The sequence below is a fragment of the Chrysochloris asiatica genome, unplaced genomic scaffold, assembly GCF_000296735.1.
Source record: "Chrysochloris asiatica unplaced genomic scaffold, ChrAsi1.0 scaffold00005, whole genome shotgun sequence".
Taxonomy (NCBI): Eukaryota; Metazoa; Chordata; class Mammalia; order Afrosoricida; family Chrysochloridae; genus Chrysochloris; species Chrysochloris asiatica.
Window position 1 is genome coordinate 7,576,707 of NW_006408523.1, and position 19,601 is coordinate 7,596,307.

At 42.3% G+C, this 19,601-nt stretch overlaps 1 protein-coding gene across 1 annotated transcript in view; it reads right to left on the minus strand.

The window, feature by feature from the left end:
- Nucleotides 1-16,215, minus strand: part of TNFRSF19 (tumor necrosis factor receptor superfamily, member 19) — a 71,151-nt gene extending 54,936 nt beyond the window's left edge. Inside the window, exons 1-2 of the mRNA XM_006832052.1 lie at nucleotides 16,147-16,215; nucleotides 10,785-10,895 (exon numbers count right to left, since the gene is read on the minus strand). Coding sequence (XP_006832115.1) covers nucleotides 10,785-10,895; nucleotides 16,147-16,215 — 180 coding nt within the window. The remainder of the gene's footprint in view (nucleotides 1-10,784; nucleotides 10,896-16,146) is intronic.
- Between the last annotated feature and the right edge of the window lie 3,386 nt (nucleotides 16,216-19,601).

The following is a 19,601-nucleotide window of genomic DNA, read 5'->3' on the forward strand; positions in this document are numbered from 1 at the left end:
CTGACCCTGTGGTGCTTATCCCATAGCGCCATACCAGGACTCCTCTCTCATCATGTCTCTATATGTAAATCCCTGACATCTAGTCACTTCTCACTCATAGGACTCTATGAAGGATTTTTGAAACTGAATTTTTATAGGAGCAGACACCAGTGTTACTGGTGGGTGTGAACCACTGACTTTTTGGTTAGCAGCCCAGCGCCTGACCCACAGCACCACCAGGGATCCTTGTCTAAATATATATAGTGACATTTACATGTAATTTTTTCTCTCTCTTGCTACATATCTTTATAGTAACCCACTGTCATCCAGACAATTCTAACTCATAACGACCCTACTGGACACAGCAGAACAGCCCCATGGGATTCCCAAGGCTATCTTCTTTACGGATGCAGATTGTAACATCTTTCTCCCAGGGAGCGGCTAGTGGGTTCAAACTGCTGACCTTTCAGTTAGCAGCCTAGTGTTTTAACTACTGCGCCACTGGGACTCCCTACATAACGTAAGAAGAAGGGTGAGGTGTTACTGAGTTGGTTCCTACTCACAGCGACCCTGGATATGGTTCCCCAGGAGCAGCTGGTTGGTTTGAACTGAGGATCCTGTGGTTAGCATCCCACTCTGTGAGAACAGACGCTAACCCTACAGTGCCACACCAAGATTTGCTGTTGTCGAGTGCTATCAAGTCGTTTCCTGCTGGGGACAGCATACACAGACCCTGGGTTGATCAGTGGCAGCCCCATTAAATCACCTCTGAATATAATCAGTTTAACCCAGATGCTCTCCTTCCTCCTGAAAGTATATAGGCATGTGGTAATTAAGAACAATGTAGCATTTTAGGTATAGATAAATGAAGCCTGGTGCCTGAGATCTGGCTCACAAACAGAAGTTTGCAAAGTGTACAGAGACAGCTTGGCTCCTTTCAGGAACCTTGCTTTATGTTATGTATCCTTAAGAAACCACACGTCACTCACTACTCTAGATCACTTAAGCCTAAAAATTAATATATAACAGCTTGATTGAACCTTTTTTCTGTAAAAATAAAAATGTTAGATTGTTAAGAAAAACTGAAAATATCTCAAAAGTTGTTCCTGTGAATCATTATGTCCTGTTTTGAATGATTAATCCCATTTCAGTTCCTTATCCTGTTTTAATCACATCCTCCCTTTGTGAATTACATCCTTCCTTTGTAACAAATCCCTCCCTAAAAAAGAGAATAAAAGACTGAGGTAGAGTGAGTTCTGCATGCAATGCTGTGCAATGCTGTATGATGCAATGCTAGGCAATATGTTTGCAGATCTGCCTACCTGCCAGCTTGCATCATATCTGTGTGTCTGTCTTTTTTGTATATATCTTGTCTCTCTCTTTCTCTATCCCTTTCGCTGCCAGATCTCCCTTCTTCATGACACCCACACTTCCTTGTCGAGGCGGGATCGCGACATAGGACCTTGACAGGTTCCAACTCATAACAACCCTGTATAGGGTTTCCAAAGAGCTGTTGATGGGCTTGAACTGTCAACCTTGTGATTCACAGTCCAGTGCTCATCTTACAGTGCCACACCAGGACTATTGTTGTTAACTGCCGTCAAGTCGGTTCTAACCCACAGTGACCCTGTATAGGGTTTCCAAGGAGCGACTGGTGAGCTTGAACCACCAAACTTATAGTTCAAATGGCTTTGCAGTCTGGTGCATTAACCCACAGTGCCACACCAGGACTTCACACACCAGGACTGTTGTTGTCGTTAGGTGCCCATCGAATCAGCACCGATTCATAGCAACCTTATGCACTGCCTGATCCTGGGCCAACCTCACTGCTGTTGCCACGCTTGAGTCCATCAATGCTGCTACTTGGCCAATCCATCTCATTGGAGGTCTTCCTTCAGTGATCAATAAATAAACGCTTGCTGAACAAATGGGTAAACAAATATTTATGGCAGTTTTCTTCCAGGGAGTGAAAACCTGTCAAGACCTACAGTAGCAATGAAGAGGCAAAGTTTCAACAGCTGTGGCCACCCAGAGGTACCACAGAAGAAAGTCTTGGTGACTGACTTCTAAAAGACGAGGCACTAAAAACCCTATGGCACAAAATTCTACTCTGACCTGCCTGGGTCACCAGGAGGCAGGGTCGACTCCACAACTCCTGGTTTGGGCAGGCCCAGCAGTGGGGGTGCACGTCTTCCTGGGCTGGGTGGGGGTGCTCGGGCACAGACTCTCTTATCTGGGTTTCAGGATAGGAGAGAGCTGTTTCCAGTTGGGCCCCTTCCACCCAAAGTTGGCAGCCACAGTACCTCTGTCATCCTGCCCAAGATTTTTAAGCCACATTTGGTGACTTTCCAGTAGCAAAAGGGCTCAAAGTAAACAGTCCCTAAATCCCCTTTTCTCTCTTCTCCCTCTGCAAATTCAGCACTTAACACACACATTGCAGGGATCCCACTTACATTTTAAACAGTTCCACTGACCACATGGGAGTGCCTCACAGACTATCAATTGTCCGTGAAACGCATTCTGGGACCGCAGGCTACATGCACTAGTTATTTGTATAGCCAATAAGTTATTAACTTTGGTTCTTTGAACTTTAAAATTTAAATGTTAAGTTTCAAATAAGGACAGAGAAAAAGCTATTTATGGAGGAAAATCTAGGGCACAGTAATGGAAATGACAAATGAGATTTATATCAGGGGGGTTAGAAATCAGCTTTTTACTTTTCTTCAATAAAACAACACCCAAGAGATATTCTTCCTCCCCCAAACTTGTAACTTCTGAGACTCTGTAGTTAAATTTTTTTTTTTTTTAAGAAAAATTACAAGCCAGAGCTTGTATCTACCAAACATCACGGAGTTCTATCAAGTATAATTAAATATAAATAAAGTGAGCAACTCTGTAATTAAATGGCAGAAATGAATCGTTTTCAGGCTTACTAGTTAGCATGAATGTTTTTGTGAATTTCTTCACAGGGACTTAAAACAATGTTCAAAAGAGCTGCTGTCTTTAAACATATAAAGCCGGTCCATGTGGAGGAAAAGTATGTTGTTGTTTACAAGAGTGTTCATTTTTCTCACATGAACAAAAGTCATCCCAATTATTGGTTAGAAAAGCTTACTTTGAAAATGGTGCCAGAGACCTGAAGTGTTTCATGCGAAAACTAGTTTCCTGGTTTAGTGCTGTGACGTGTTCGGGTTAAAAGCACACTCTTTGGCTTTCATACTTGGTGAGGAGGAGGAGGAGGCATAAATTGGAGACAGTAAAAATGAAAAGTTTAATGTGGTTCCTGGAATCCTGGTGTGGCGCCGTAGGATAAGCCTGGATCTCAAGGTTGGTTTGAACCACAGTGTCAGTAGTTCAAACTCACCCGCTGTTCCTCAGAAATTCTATATAGGGTTGTTATGAGTCAGAACTGACTTCATGGCACTTAACAACAACAATGTGGTTCCTATAAGAAAACAAAATTCACCCTCTTCTCTATATCCAACGTGATGTTTATTTTCATGAACTGAAAGGATGTTCCTTGTCTGGGTAAAGCTATTTATAAGCACACTTAAGGTTCAAAAATAAAGTCTTGTTGGCACAGTGGGCTAAACGTTGGGCCGCTAACCAAAAAGTCAGTGGTTCAAATCCACCAGCCGCCTCTTTGGAGACCGATGAGGCAATCTGCTCCCATTAAGATTTAAAGCCTCGAGAACCTTATGGAAGCAATTCTACTGTGTCCTAAAGGGGCTCTGAGAGTCAGACTTGATCCAACTACAGTGGGTTTGGGTTTGGGGTAAGGCTTAAAGTGTCAGCCGAGATGATTTATGGGCAACGTACAACCAGATTTTATATTCTTGCCTCAGAAATAGAAAAAAAGAGACATTTTAAGTCATCTTTCACATACACTTTTAAACACTCGGCACTGCAACGGAAAGGAGACAGATGAAAAATTACTAAATGGAACACAATCCTCAAAACAAACTCCAAACAGCTCTCGGGGATCTGCCATCTCTTCCCCCAAAGATCAAAGAAATGAGCTTGTTTATTAAGCTGAATGACTAACAAAAAACTTAACTGAGAAGCAGTGAAGCTTGGGGCTTTGGGCCAGGGACCGAGGGGCAGAGGGCTGACCCCAAGTGCTCACTGAGATGAGATGGCTCAGCATGCCATGGGGGGTGGTTGGGGGGGTGGGGGAGGGGGAAAACCAGAGCAACAGATGTGTGCTAGGGAACAGCTGGTGGTGACAAGGGAAGGAAAGGGGTGACCCTCGCCTTATACATGCAGTTAGCCTGGTATCCTGTGGATAGCTCTGTTTTACACGTTGGCCCTATGTCAGAATTTCTAGAGCATAGTTCCCCATTTCTAGAATGTACTCTTCAATATGGCAGCAGTCAATACCTAAGACTCAATTTAAATCGAAATAATTAAAAGGACTTACAAGTCAAAAGTCAGTTCCTTGGTGATGCCAGCCACCATTTCGGACAGCCCAGAGACTACATTCCCACCCCTCAGGAAGCTGGGCACAGCACGGCTCTAGAACAACATCAAGTGGCTCCACCACCTTCTGCCCTGGCACGGCAACAGATCATTGAACCTCTCTGTGTCTCAGTTGCCCCATCTGTAAAGTGGGAATGATTGCACTTCCTATTTAGAAACAGACCAACATGATGGATTGGCACTGGGGTTGCCACAATGGGCTCACACTTATGAACGATCGTGAGGATGGTGCAGGGTTGGGCAGTGTTTCGTTCTGCCATCTATACGGTACCTACGAGTTAAAGCATCATCATCGAAGAAGTGGGGGGCACTTTCTTGGTGATTCAGTAATTCTCGCCTTTGATGTGGGAGACCAGGGTTCGATTCCCAGTCAATGCATCTTATGCAAAGTCACGTGGAGACTTGTGGGTGGCTTTGATGATAACCAAGTTTCAATAGAGCTTCCAGATTAAGAGAGACTCAGAAGAAAGGCCTGGTGATTTACTTCTAAAAGTCAGCCAATGAAAACCACAGAGCTCACAATGGTCCAATGTGCCCCCCCCCGCCCATGATGGGGATGGTGGTGGACAGGACAGCATTTTCTCCACTGTGCGTGGGGGTGCATGACTTGACGCCGGATTAAGGACATCTCACAATAACAACACTAATATCTACAAAGAATGCTGTAGGATTCCATTATCTAATGTCTGAAAATCACGTCGGTAGTGGTGCTAACCAATAATATTATCTACTTCAGCTGTATGATATGTAGGTAGAAAATAGCAGTGACAGACGTATTTGAGAGCGAGTCCACATGTGTTACCGTAAGAGACATCCTTTAGCTGAATGTAACCCAAAGTATCCGTGCTGGAAGGTTAGAGAACTCACCATCTGGACAAGTGGACCAAGAAGAGCATTAATGAATCACATATTGATCCAGATACATAGCAGTGGTGTTCTGGAATCCACTAGGCAGTCTCTGTCCATGGACTAACTCAGAGAACGGAAGAAGAGGCTGGGGTCTCCCTAAGCATGTGCCCTAAGGTATGCCGGTCGGTCATCTCCCAGCCTCCACCATCCACCCCTGCACCTTCCAATAGGCGCCTAGCTCAGGTTCTCAGCAGTAGAGATCTAACAATAGGACATTCAGCCCAGACACTTTGAGGGGAAAACGAAACCCAAAACAGAACTGAATGACTTCCAAAGAAAACAAAAATTAGGAGTTATAAAACCATAGGTGGAAATTTTAACTACACTTGTCTACCCAAAGCATTCCCAAGCAGATTCATGTCTGCAAAGAAGCTCCGGGTACGAATGCTTGTGACCAGAGTTTGTTATTTTAGATACCTGATGTTAGGACATCAGATAGGACTTTTAAGTTGTGCTTAGGACACCGAAACAAGTAACGTGATGTTAGAATAAAAGATACAGTATGTGAAAGGTTTATAGCTAGTGAAAATGCACTTTTTTCTTTTTTGCTTCTTCTTCTTTACACTTAATATAAAGAAAACTGAGCTCTGGTGTTGCAATGTAAGATCTGGACTGGTAACCACAAGGTTGGTGGTTCAAACCCACCAGCCACTCTCAGAAACCCTATATGGGATTGTTATGAATTGGAACCAACTAAATAGCACAAAGCCACTACCGCCATAAAGAAAGCTTCAGTTGTGGAGAATCAAAACTTAATATAGCATCTGTATTTTCACTTAGCTAACTTTAAATGTCTACTGTTTACGTGCTTTTAAGATTTCAAACCCACAAGGTAACCGAAATTGCCAGCCTCTGTTCAAAAGGTAATGGCTCTCAGACACATTTGTTTCATTACAATTTGTAGGTCTCCCTCAAAACTATATATTTAGTATTCCACATGAAAACTGCATTTGCCGGACAAAACCAAACCGAAAACAAAGCTTATTCTTAGTCAAAATAATAGAGTTCTCTGAACTTCTCAAACTTGGAAGCGATACTTAACCAAGTTTAATATGATCATTCCTTTATGGATTTATCTGATTTTACTAAGCTCGGAAGTTAGTTTTGTTTCTCCTTTGAAACATTTTTGTTACTGGTCAAGATTGGAAAGAAAGCCAGCCAGGAAAGAAAGAGCTGCAAATTCACTAATGAGCAATTTAGAAACGCTCGTTCCCAAAGCAACTGCTTGCAAAGAGCTCAAAATTGATTGGGAAATAAAAATATATTTATGCTTTCATGTATATCTTTGAATACCAATCCTGTTTGTATTCTGCATATTAGAGCATGAACAAGACCATTTGTAATACACACATACACATATAACAATAACCACAAATCCATTCATTTTTATATTACTAGATTTGACTTAAATGCCACATTTTTTAAGGTGTTCTGTTGGTGCAGAAGTTAAGTAAGTCCTTGGATTCTAAAGGAAAGACCAGCAGTTGGAACCCACTGGTCACTCCTTGGGAGACAGATGAGGCCATCTGCTTCTGTAAAGACAATCCTAGAAACCCTATGGGACAGTTCTACTCTGTCACCGGGAAGTCAGAATAGATGGTATTTCTTATGGTTTTGTAATTGCAAAAATGGTACCGGGGTCATGTCTGACTTTCTCCGGCTTCTCAAGGGGTTAGGATATTCAAACTCAAAATGAGCCCAAGGCAGATTCCTATGCCATGGAGGTCAGACGTGCCTCCACCCCACAATCTCCTTTACCCTCTTCTCACACCAACCATCCCTCCTCCCGTAGCACCCTCTGCTTCACATCTGGGCTCAATAATCCATTGCAGTGGTCACACAGAACTCACAGACAATACTCATGATTCTGGGTTTATGAAGGAAGAGAACAGGGTACAATTCAGGTTCAGAAACCATTCAGGATGCCTCAGCCTTTCATCAGGAACGCCTCTTCTCTGCCTAACTGCAGAAATGCCCCACTTCTGTCTTCAGCTACTCGGCCATTGTAGTACCCAGGCCTCTGCCCTACTCTGGCAAGTGTTACAAAGCTCCTTAAACAAGTCTGTGAATGCCCACAGAGCTCATTCTGCAAGCCTGTCTCCTGCCCACAGGCACTCAGTTCTACTGGGTTCATGGGCCACCAGGAAGTCCCATGCTGATGTAGCCTCGCAGCTCCAAGAATCTCATACTCTGCTCAAGGCTCTTCTTGCTTGATGGTCTTGGGATCATCTCTTCCTGCTTGTAAGATGACACTTTTTACACCTACCAGGATGGCAAAACTAACCAATTCCAGCGTTTGAGTCCAGCGCATGCTATGTATATGGTCTCACCTAGTTGTTTGGTGGGAGTTGCAAAGACCATGTTGTTGTTGTTAAGTGCCTTCGAGTCAATTCCGACCCATAGCGACCCTGTATAGGGTTTCCAAGGAGCAGCTGGTGAGCTTAACTCACAGTGCCACACCAGGACTCAAAGACCATGTTAGAAGAGACAAAATAAGTACATTCACTGCCCCACAGTAATTTTCTTTGTAACCAGACATCTCTGTCTCGGCTTAAATTGTCTTCCTAAATTCTTCGTCTTTTGGGAGACTATTATCTGTGGAATTGTTTTCCTGATTGCTTTTTCAGAGATCTGTTAATGTGGAGGAATCCAACTGACTTGTTTGTTGAACTTGGCCTCTGCCACTTTGCAGAACCCTTCTATTAGGTCCAGCAACTTTCTTGTTGAGTGTCTAGAATTTTCTATGTACAGGATCGTATCATCTGTAAATAAAGTCTGAACTTCTTTGCCAATATAGATGTTTCGTGTTTCTGTTTCTTGTCCATTAATCTGACTGGTGGTGGCAATATGCCGTGGAGTTGATTCCGACTCATAGCGACACTGTACAGGGTTTCCGAGGCTGTAAATCTTTACGGGAGCAGAACGCCTCATTTTTCTCCTGCGGAACAGCTGGTAGTTTCGACTGCCAACCTTGAGGTTAGTAGCCCAATTCGTAACCACTACGCTACCACTGAAAACCTTCTGATAACAAACAAGGATTGTGAGGACGGGCAGGACTGGGCAGTGTTTCCTTTAGTTGTCCATGGGGTCGCTATGAGTTGTAACGGACTCAACTGCACCACCAACAACATGTGTACTCAGATTTTTGTCTTAAATATATCCAACAGGGCCTGAAACAGTCCTGAAAATGCACTGGACTGCAAAGTCAGTTTGAACTGTAAGGTTGGCGGTTCAAGCTCACCAGCTGCTCCACGAAAATCCTATGCAAGGTTGCTATGAGTCAGAAGTGACTTGACAGAACTTAACAACAACATACTGAAGAATAGCTACAGAGATGCTATGCCTGATATCACACGGAGTCCCAGCATCAGCCCATTTTAAAGCCCAGGATACTGAAAGCCTAACATTTACTTAACACACTAACCAGTGAGAGACCTCCACCAGGAAGTGCTGGGGACCCACACTCATGGGTTTCCTGCTGTGTGCTGATGACTGGTCAGCAATCTATGAATGACAAAAAGAAAGGTCTTCTTTACAGATGAAAAAGGATTCCCTTTAAAAGTCACTTTAAAGAAAGAAAAATTGAGTGTTCCTTTTCTAACAGGAAGACTTTGATGCTTTATCCAGAACAAAAAGATACATTAGCTCTCTGCAAATAGAAACATCTTCAAACCGTCAGAAAATAAAGCAATACAGTGTTTACAAAACAGGAAGGATCCAAAATGTATCCAAGAACTGCAAAATATGCTGGCTATAAAACACTCGTTAGAGCCCTGGTGTGGTGCTGTAGGATAATGCACTGAACCTCAACATTGATTTGAATTGCAAGGTTGGCAGTTCAAACTCAACAGTCACTCCTTGGAAACCCTATACAGGGTCGCTATGAATTGGAATTGACTCTACAACACTTAACAACAATAACAAAACACTCATCTTTTGTTGTTGTTGTTAACAAATAGTACTTAAAATGCATTAAATTGAGTATATTTAAAGTACTTCTGGGAGCAGCCTATGCTTGGTGTTGTTGTTGTGGTTTTTAAGTGCAATCGAGAGGGTTCTGACTCATAGTGACCCCTATACAGGACCTCCAAGAAGTGGCTGGTGAATTTGAACCGCCGACCTTGTGCTTCTAACCAGCCTTTTGGCCCAGCATATTACCCCACAGCGAGGTTCATAATAATACACATATTATCAAAGAAATGTTCAAACCCTTATTTAGCAAAGAACAACTTAACACACTTTTGGCCTCTCCCTCCTTGATCAGCAACATTTACTATAGGAGAAGGCAGGCCTGAAACATTAGCATTTTATATTATCAGTGCTTTTATTATTCATTCTTTTTAATCCACGTGAAGTTGAAAAATTACATTATTCTGGTGTGGGTTAATGTGCTGGACTGCAAAGTCTATTGGAACCACAAGGTCGACACTTCAAGCTCACCAGCTGCTCCTTGGTAACTCTATACAGGGTCATCATGGGTCAGAACTAACTCGATGGCACTTAACAACAACAATGAAAATCTGCTGCTGCCATCGCTATGTACTGTCAAGTTGGTTCCAACTCATAGCAACCCTGACTCATGGTCTCCGAGGCTGTAAATCATTACAGGAGAAGTAAGTTCCATCTTTCTCCTACACAATGGCTGGTGGAGTCACTGCCCAATGTATACCCCACCATGCTGACAGGGCATCTAACGATCAACAGTAACATCAAAGCACCATTCGTCCTTGTGTGGGTTCTGACCAATCGCCACCTCACATGTATCACAGTGGAATTATGCTCCACATTGGTTTTACGTTTTGGGAGGTAAATCAACAGACATTTTGTCCAACGTGCCGCTGGACAGACTTAGACCGCTAACTTTTCACTTAGCAGTTGAATTGTTAGCCATTGATACTACCCAGGGACTCTACCATGTACACTGTTGTTGTTAGGTGCCATGGAGTCGAGATCAACTCATAGCGACCCTATGCACAACAGAACGAAACACTGCCCGATCCTGGGCCAACCTCACAATTGTCACTAAGCTTGAACCCATTGATGCAGCCACTTTGCCAATCCATCTCGTTGAGGGTCTTCCTCTTTTTCTCTGACCAAACATGAAATCCTTCTCCAGTCACAAGTCCCTCCTGACAATACGTCCGAAGTATTAGAGACGAAGTCTGGCCACTATGTACACTACAATATATAAAATGCTGACATTTGTTGAATTCTGGTTACTAAAACCAGAATTCAACAAATTTCTTTTACACATGGATCAAAAGTATTAAAATAAGAAATGGTATAAGGTTTGGCTAAGCTGATAATGAACCAAGAATTGGATCATAACATACAGAGTCATTGGTATTAAAGAATTTTGTTAACAAGGATGCATTTTAAACTAAACAGTGAATGTCCCGTGTATCTAACGTGTATACCTTTGACAGCTCCAGCCCAGGACCACACTGTTCGCACTGAATGCAATTTCCAGACCGATCCCGAAATTCTTGCTGTCGACAGTCGCCTGTTTCACAAATCACTTTACATGACTGGAAAAAACAAAACCGTTGAACAAAACATTACCATAAAATCTTTGTTGTTGTTGTTTTCTAGAACCACTTTACATAACTGGAAAAAAACAAAACATCATCTCAAAAGACCACCGTCTGTTGCTGTTTTTAAGAATCATTTTACGCAACTGGAAAAAATAAATACATTTAACAAAATGTTGTATTAAAATACTTCTTGTTGTTTTCAAGTATCACTCTACACAATTAGGAGAAAAAAATACGTTTAACAAAATGTTATCGTAAATTTTTTTTTTTCCCAGAAAGCAACAATATCTTTAGTGTTATTTCCATAATCACTGAAGTTAAACATTAATTCAGTGTTGTTACTAAGTGCTGTTGAGTCAATTCCGACTCACGGTGACCACGTGAGCACTGCAGAGCTGCTCCACAGGGTTTCTAAGGTCATGACCTTTCAGAAGTAGATCGCCAAGCATTTATTCTGAGGCACTGCTGGGTGACTTAAACTTTTGGCTTATAGTCAAGCGCTCCACCATTTGCACCAGCCAGGAATTCCTAAGGTGAGGTGAATTTAATTTTCACTTCAGAAAGCAAGACCACTTCCTGACAGTAGGTCTAGGGCACTGGTTGTTTAGTGGGGAAAGTTCTGGGCTGTGAACTGAAGGGTCAGCAGTCGGAATCCACCAGCGAGAGAAAGAAGAGGCATTCTTCCATCAAGATTCACAGCCTCAGAACTCCTTCAATACAGGGTCTCCATGAGTCATAATTTAATTGTTGTTGTTGTTAGGTGCCATCGAGTTGGTATCGACTCATAGCAACCTTATGCACAGCAGAATGAAACACCGCCTGATCCTGGGCCAACCTCACCACTGTTGCCACGCTTGAGTCCATCAATGCTGCTACTTGGCCAATCCATCTCGTTGGGAGTCTTCCTCTTTTTCTCTAACCCTCCACCTTACCAAACATGATCTCCTTCTCCAGCGACTGGTCCCTCCTGACAATATGTCCGAAGTATGAGAGATGAAGCTTGGCCATCCTGGCCTCCAGGGGGTGCTCTGGCTGCACTTCTTCCAATATGATTTAATAGCAGTGGCTTTATTTGGGTTCTTGTCTGTATTTCAAAGAAGATGAAGTCTCCCTTCCTCTTGGAATTCTTCACAGTCTTCCTCAGGCAAAGCATAAGAGCTGACCCTCTTCCATTGTTGGTGCCATTGAGTTGGTACCGACTCATAGTAAGATATCAAAGAGAGTGCATCTGTGGCCAGAGGTCTCCCGTTGCCTGAAAGCTTCTTAACTTTAGTCTGTTTTGACGTTGAAGAAATGTGAACAGTTTCATGCATCATGAATTGAATGAAGAAATGAATGAAAGAGAATGGAGGCATCTAGTCACAAGGATAATTATCCATAATTATCTCACTGGCACTTACTTTGCCCCCAGTTTTGATGCAGACATTTCAGGCTTCTCCAGTTGAACTAAGGAGTTCTGGTCTACATTTACTTAGAGAACATCTTTCAAAATACAATTTTGGACCAACACAAGCTCCGTCGAGTTCAGATTATGATGATTTATATCCGAGTAGAGCTGCACCGCTACACTTTCCAGCCTGTAATTGTCACAGAAGCAGATTACCAGATCTTCCTTCTTTGCCATCTCTGGGTGAGGTCACACTGTCAATCTTTATGATTAATAGTCACGTACCAACCTGTTATGCCACCCAGGAACCTCTGCTTCATAGGACAGTGTTGCTAAGTCAGTTCCGACTCAAAGTAACCCTACATAGTGTTTCTGAGGAGCAACTAATGGGTTTGAATTGTTGACCTTGTGGTTAGTGGTCCAGTGTTCATCCTATAGCACCGCACCAGGAGTCCACTGTTGTTCATAGAATATTGTTGTTGCTACGTGTCATCAAGCTGTTACCAACTCACAGCAACCAGATGCACCACAGAAAGAAAGCCTGCCGAGTCCTGCATCATTCTCACAATTGTTGCTGCATTTGAACCCAGTGCTGCTGACATGGGACCAATGCATCTATTTGCCACTGGCCCTCCGTCCACTTTACAAAGTTTGATGTCCTTCTCCAGAGAGAGGTCCCTCCTGATAATATGTATGAAGTATGAGAGATGAAGTCTGGCCATCCTGGCTTCTAAGGAGCACTCTGGCTGTACGTCTTCCAACACAGATAGGTTGGTTCTTTTGGCAGTCCATGATCCATGGGTAACAATGAGTAATTCTGTTTCTGGATAGATTTCACAGCCTTGGAAACCCTATGAGGCAGTTGTACTCCACTTTACAGGCTCATTTAGTTGAACAGGTTGACTAGCAACAGGTATGGGTTTTGGTTTGCTGTTGTTTTCTTCAATGAAAGCTGAAAATCTTAGGAAGCATGTGGCACCAACACTGCTCTGTGCACAACACCAACCACGGATTGTGATAGACCATGTGGATGCATAGTAAATGGTTGTTGTTGTTGTTGTTTAAATGGTGATAATAATGAGCAATTATCCAGAACCACTACTTTTGTGTTGGAAGAGGTGCATCCAGAATGCTCCTTAGAAGCCAGCATGGCCAGATTTCATCTCTCATACTTTGGACATATTACTGGGAGGGAAAGGACATCCTGCTTGGCACAGTGAAGGGTCAGAGAAAAAGAGGAAGACTCCGAGATGGTTTGGCACCGTGGCAGCAGCAATGGACTCAAGCTTAACAGTACTTATGAGGATGGCACAGGACCGGGCAGTGTTTGGTTCTGTTGTGAAAAGGTTTCTGTGAGTTGGTACCGACACAACAGCCACTAAACAACAACTGCTTCCACTTGAAAGCAGGAATATTTATCATACCATCTGCCAACTTCCTGCAACAAAAACATAGCTTTCATCGTGAAGGAAGGACAATTTCATCAGCAGGAAGGAGAGATCAGGTCTGTTTGAGACTGTCATTTGGGACTAAAGGTCTAGTCATTTCATCCCGTTTTTTAGCTCTTGCTTGAAGATCAATATTGGAGGAGACGGATTATGTTTAAAGGACGTAGATTTCTTTCACCGAATAGAGATCGTATCTAACACTGTGGTGTCCTTCCCACACTCCTTCTTCTAATGTTTAACCTTAATTTGACCAAAAGTCCATTTTTCTTACATCTCTCTGAATCCAAGAATCCAATTTGACTCTGATTTTTGCTTACTTCCAAGAAGGCTTTTAGTAGGCACTTCAGCAAGCCCTGGCATTACTGTAGGATTAGCACTGGACTGCTAACTGGAAGGTCGGAAGTTCATATCCACCAGCCATGCTTTGGGAGAAAGAGGAAGCTATCTGCTGCCATAAAGATTTACAACTTTGGAAACCCTATTGTGGTATTGTTAAGTGCCATTGAGTCGGTTCTGACTCACAGCGGCCCAGTGTAAGGTTTCCAAGGAGTGGCTGGTGGTTTTGAACTATCGCCCTTGCAGTTCAAAACTCCCTTGGGGTCCAGTGCTTATCCTACAGCACCACACCAGGACTCTTAAACAGGGTTTCTATGAGTCAGAATTGGCTGAATTGTGATCCGTGTGCGCAGATTAGAACTATAGGGTTTTCAATGCTCTGACCTTACAAATGAAGATTACCAGGCCTGTGTTTGGAGGTACCTTTGGATAGGTTTGAACTGACAACCTTTAGGTTAGTGAACCAGCGCTTGGCCATTTGTGGCATCCAGTGACTCCTGGTTAGGATCTGGGATGTGTTATGTGATACATACTTTTAAGTCAAAAATAATATCATTGTTAGAGAGCTACAAGTAATGTTACATACACTTCATCTAAATTGAAATAAAACAATTTTGACAAGTGTTATACATGTAAAGACTGAGCATCCATTTTTGATTCGCTAATTAGTGGCTTAGTATGATAAGCACTCTACCACAAAGTCGGTTTTAACTGAAAGGTTGGTGATTCAAACTCTTCAGCTGCTCCTCGGAAACCCTAAACATGAGTCTCTATGAGTCGGAACTAACTCAACAGTATTTAACAACAACAACAATTAATTACTAGGGGAATATGATGGCTTCCTAGGCTAAGCACTGGACTGCAAATCTCAAGGTCTGCAGTTCGAGCTCACCAGTCACTCCTTAGGAGAAGGATGAGGTTTTCTGCTCCCACAAAGATTTAAAGCCTTGGAAACCCTATCTAGGGTCATTATGAGTTAGAACTGATTCTGTGGCACTTAACAACAAAAATTAAATACAAAAATGGTGAGATGGGGTTGTGAAGAATTAAAAAGTAATATGGGAGAACGGATATGAAGCGAGGAGAGACACACAAGAATGCCCAAACTTGCAGATAGTACCAATTTGACCTAGCTTCTATGATCAGAACTCAACTATAGGAAGATAAAAAAAAATTTTGATAAAGCAAACAAGTGTAAATTCTTACAATTTGAGGAGCTTGACTTATACTTATGGATATAGTAGCTTGAAATATCAAGGATCAATCGTATCCCCTCTGTATACAGGGTTGATAGGAATGGGCAATTTAGACATTGGCTACCTCAAATGGGGTTGGGATGGGCTATAAAGGCACCAAGTGACTGGCTTACAAGTTTTCAAGAGAGAGCTTAGTTTCAGAGTGTGTGGAGAAAGGTAGAAACCCCACTGAATAGTTTTCATCTTGTCTAAACAGGTCTGGTGAAAGGAGATGGGGATCAGATTTTTATGATTCAAAAGTGATAACTTGTTATCACGACTAATTGCGATTCTCACAACTGTAAAGGTAGAAGTTTTCTAACAAAAAGGGGGCAGTAGTTAATTTTACATCCCAGTTAACAGAGGACCCTAGGACCATCAAAGGAGAAGAGCATAAGTGGAATGTGGGACCCTAACCAGAGAAGCAGCAACACCAGAGATAGAGACAGAGATGATGGCATGGAGAGAGGGAATAGCTGAGGACTCCAGACTCCTGGAAAGAGAAAGGCTGTGTGCTGGCAGCCAGGAGGCAGGCTTGCAGAATGTGCCCTTTGGTTGTTTCAATGATTATATATGCCTGAGTGCTTTTGTGTACAAAAAAACCCCCAAAAACAGAGGGAATGGGAGCAAATACTGTTGGATGATAACACAGGGAGGGGACTGTAATCATTACAATGAGTGTACAACTGATGTTCTCTCTTGTAAACCCACAAAATTCACAATAAAAACTTAAAAAAAAAAAAAAAAGTAATATGGGATCAGAGAGAGACAAGTTTTGGCATTGTTTCCATAAATTCTTTCAACCACATTCTTACACCAGAGCAGCAGTGTTTACTTACCCAGTAAGCTAAGAGGATTATGATGGTAAAAAATGTTGTCTCTTGTCCTGGTAATACTTTCAAAGCCATTGTTCTTATTAAATGTTTTTACAGCTGAAGAGTTCTAAATGGAAAATAGAAAGAACATATAATTAATGTTGAACATATCAGTAGCTACGTACAGTACTTACTATACTATACAATGTTTGTTGTTGTTGTTTGCCATCGAGTTGATTCCAACCCATAGTGACCCTGTATAGGGTTTCCGAGGAGCAGCTGGTGAGCTTGAACCACCGACCTTGCAGTTCAAATGGCTTTGCAGTCCGATGCATTAGACCACAGCACCACACCAGGAGTCCATAATGTTTGTTAGGTGCCATCAAGTCTATTTTTGAATCATAGTGACACCAGATGACAGAGCAGAACTCACCAAAGGGATTTCTAGGCTATAATCTTTATGGGCGTAGATCACCAGATCCTTCTTCCTCAGAGTCCTTCAGTTAGCATCCAAGTGCTTAGCCGTTGACCCAGCAAGACTCCTTGATATAATGTTTAAGTGTGGCCCTGTAGGATCAGAGCCACAAGGCTGGCAGTTCAAACCCATGAGCTGCTCCTTGGAAACCCTATACAGGGTTGCTGTGAGTCAGCATCTACTTGATAACACTTAACAAATCTGAGACCAAGATTTGTTAGATTCCCCACTCATCTGTCAAGGATGGTGGACGCTAAGGCACTGAGATTTTAAATAAAAACAGGGTTGCTTTGAGTCGGAACCAACTCAATGGCACGTAAACATTGTTTAAGAAAAGTATGCTTGGATTATATGATGAAGAGCATGGCATCAGGATTGGAGGAAAACTCATTAATAACCCGCAATATACAGATGATACCCCTTGCTTGCTGAATGTGAAGAGGACTTAAAATACTTAACTGATGAAGATCAGAGACCACAGCCTTTGGTAAGAGTTGCACTTCAATGTCAAAACAAAACAAAAAACCCTCAACACTGGGCCAATAAACAACATTCATAAAATGGAGAAAAGATAGACGTTGTCAAACACTTCATTTTGTTCTGATCAACCATTAACATTCATGGAAGTAGCAGCCAAGAAATCAAACGATGTATTGCATTAGGCAAATCTGATGCACGAGACCTTTTTAAAGTGTTGAAGAGCAAAGATGTCAGCTTGAGGACTAAGGTGCACCTAACCCAAGCCATGGTATTTTCAATAACCTCATGTGCATGCGAAAGCTGGACAGTGAATAAGGAAGACCATAGAAGAATTGATGGATTTGAGTTACAGTGTTGGAGGAGAATACTGAAAGTACCATGGGCTGACAAAATAACAAACAAATCTGTGTTGGAAGAAGTGCAGCCAGAGTGCTCCTTGGAAGCCAGGATGGCTAGACTTCGTCTCTCACACTTTAGACCAGTCCCTAGAGAAGGACATCATGTTCAGTAAAGTGGAGGGTCAGAGAAAAAGAAGAACCCCAATGAGATGAATGGGCACAATCAAGCGTAGCTACGATTGTGAGGTTGGCCCAGGACCCGGGGTGTTTTGTTCTGTTGTACACATGATCGCTATGAGTCGGTACTGACTTGATGGCACCTAACAACAACAACAACATGCCTGGCTCATGAAAAGTCATCTCTACTCATAAGCTAACAGTATCTGTTCATGTTGTGAATTCTTCTTCACCCAGTACAGTGCCAATAATCTTTCCTTAAAGAAAATCAAAACATCCACTCAAAAACATCTCAAAAGCATGCTCACTTAATGCAATTTGAGGTTTGATCTGAAATTTCAATAAAGGTTCAAAACAAGTCTCTTGATTTTCACCAGAAATGATCTCAAATGCAGACACAAATTCCAGTTGTTTCTTGTTACTGTTTTACAGATCCACATGCTGAGAGAAGAGGCTTACGAGGGGGCTTCAAAAAGTCTGTGGAAAAATAGAGTGAAAAGAAGTAGGAATTTGTCCACGAACTTTATGAAGCCATATATATGGTTGTTACTGTGGTGTGGTGTCATCCAGTTGGCTCCTGTTCCAAGGAGCAGCTGGTAGGTTTGAACCATTGACCTTATGGTTAGCAGTCCAGTGCTGATCCTACAGTGCCACACAAAGACTCTATCTATCTGTCTGTCTGTCTGTCTATCTATCTATCTATCTATTGTGGAAGTGGGTACTGGTGGAACTATAGGATAAGCACTGAACTGCTAACCACTAGGTTGGTGGTTCAAACCCACCAGCCGCTCCTCAGAAACCCTATACAAGGTCCATATGAGTTGCAAGCAACTTGATGGCACTTAACAAAATAACAACTACTTGTATTTATGTATGTGTGTAGGTTTATATATGTCTGCTGTTAAGTGCCATCGAGCAGATTCCCATCCATAGGGACCCTGTATAAGGTTCCCGAGAAGCAATCGGTAAGCTTAACCCATCAATGTTGCGGTTCAAACCAGCTTTGTGTGTATATATAATATGTAAATATGTATATATACATCTACATGTACATATGTATACATTGTTGTTGTTTTAAGTTAAGGGCCATGGAGTCAGTTTCAACTCATAGGGACCCTGTATAGATTTTCCAAGGAGCAGCTGGTGAATTTGAACTGTTGACCTTTTGGGTTGAAGTCCAGTGCTGATACTACAGGACCACACCAGGAGTCTCCATCCGTGTATGTATACGTGTATATATACATGTATGTACACATGCGGAGTCCTGATATGGCTCTGCAGAGTAATACACTCGACCACAAGATTGGTTTGAACCAAAAGGTAGCCAGTTCAAACTCACCTGGCACTCCTTGACGGGGTTACTATGAGTAAGAACCAACTCCACAGCACTAAACAACAACAATACGTTGTTATGTCCTGTGGCCTCAGTTCCAACTCATAAGGAACCTGTATAGAGTTTCCGAGGTTCATTTTACTTTTTAAAGGTTAAAACTCATCTGTCAGGTCGGAAACAACAGCTCAGTTTCCCGGTAAAGCCAAACCGTCCCAAACTCACAGAGACCCAGAGCAGATAACTTGGCAATTTAGAAACCAGAGCTGCGAATCGCTGGTCAAAAAGCTCAAGAAAATCTAGTTCTTGGGTCTCATGGCAAAAGGCTATAAGCCACACACCCTTTTTCCTCCTTTTATTCCAGATTCATCTGCTTCCTCTGTTGCTTCTCATGGAGAGAAACGAATTGTTGTGCCTTGGATGGGCGCTTGAAAGCTTTTAAGACCCCAAGCATTATACAACGAACTAGGAAATAGAGCACATTATTAGATCAATTAACTGAGATGCTCATGAAACCATGACTCTGAACTTCCAAACGAGGAAACCAGCTCCCCTGAGGTGCTTGGTTGTATATGAGCAGCCTCCGCATCTTGTCTTTATTTATTCATTATGTTGATATTTCAATGCTTAATAACAGGTATACAACATATTGACAGCAATTACATTAGTTGCTTGAGTG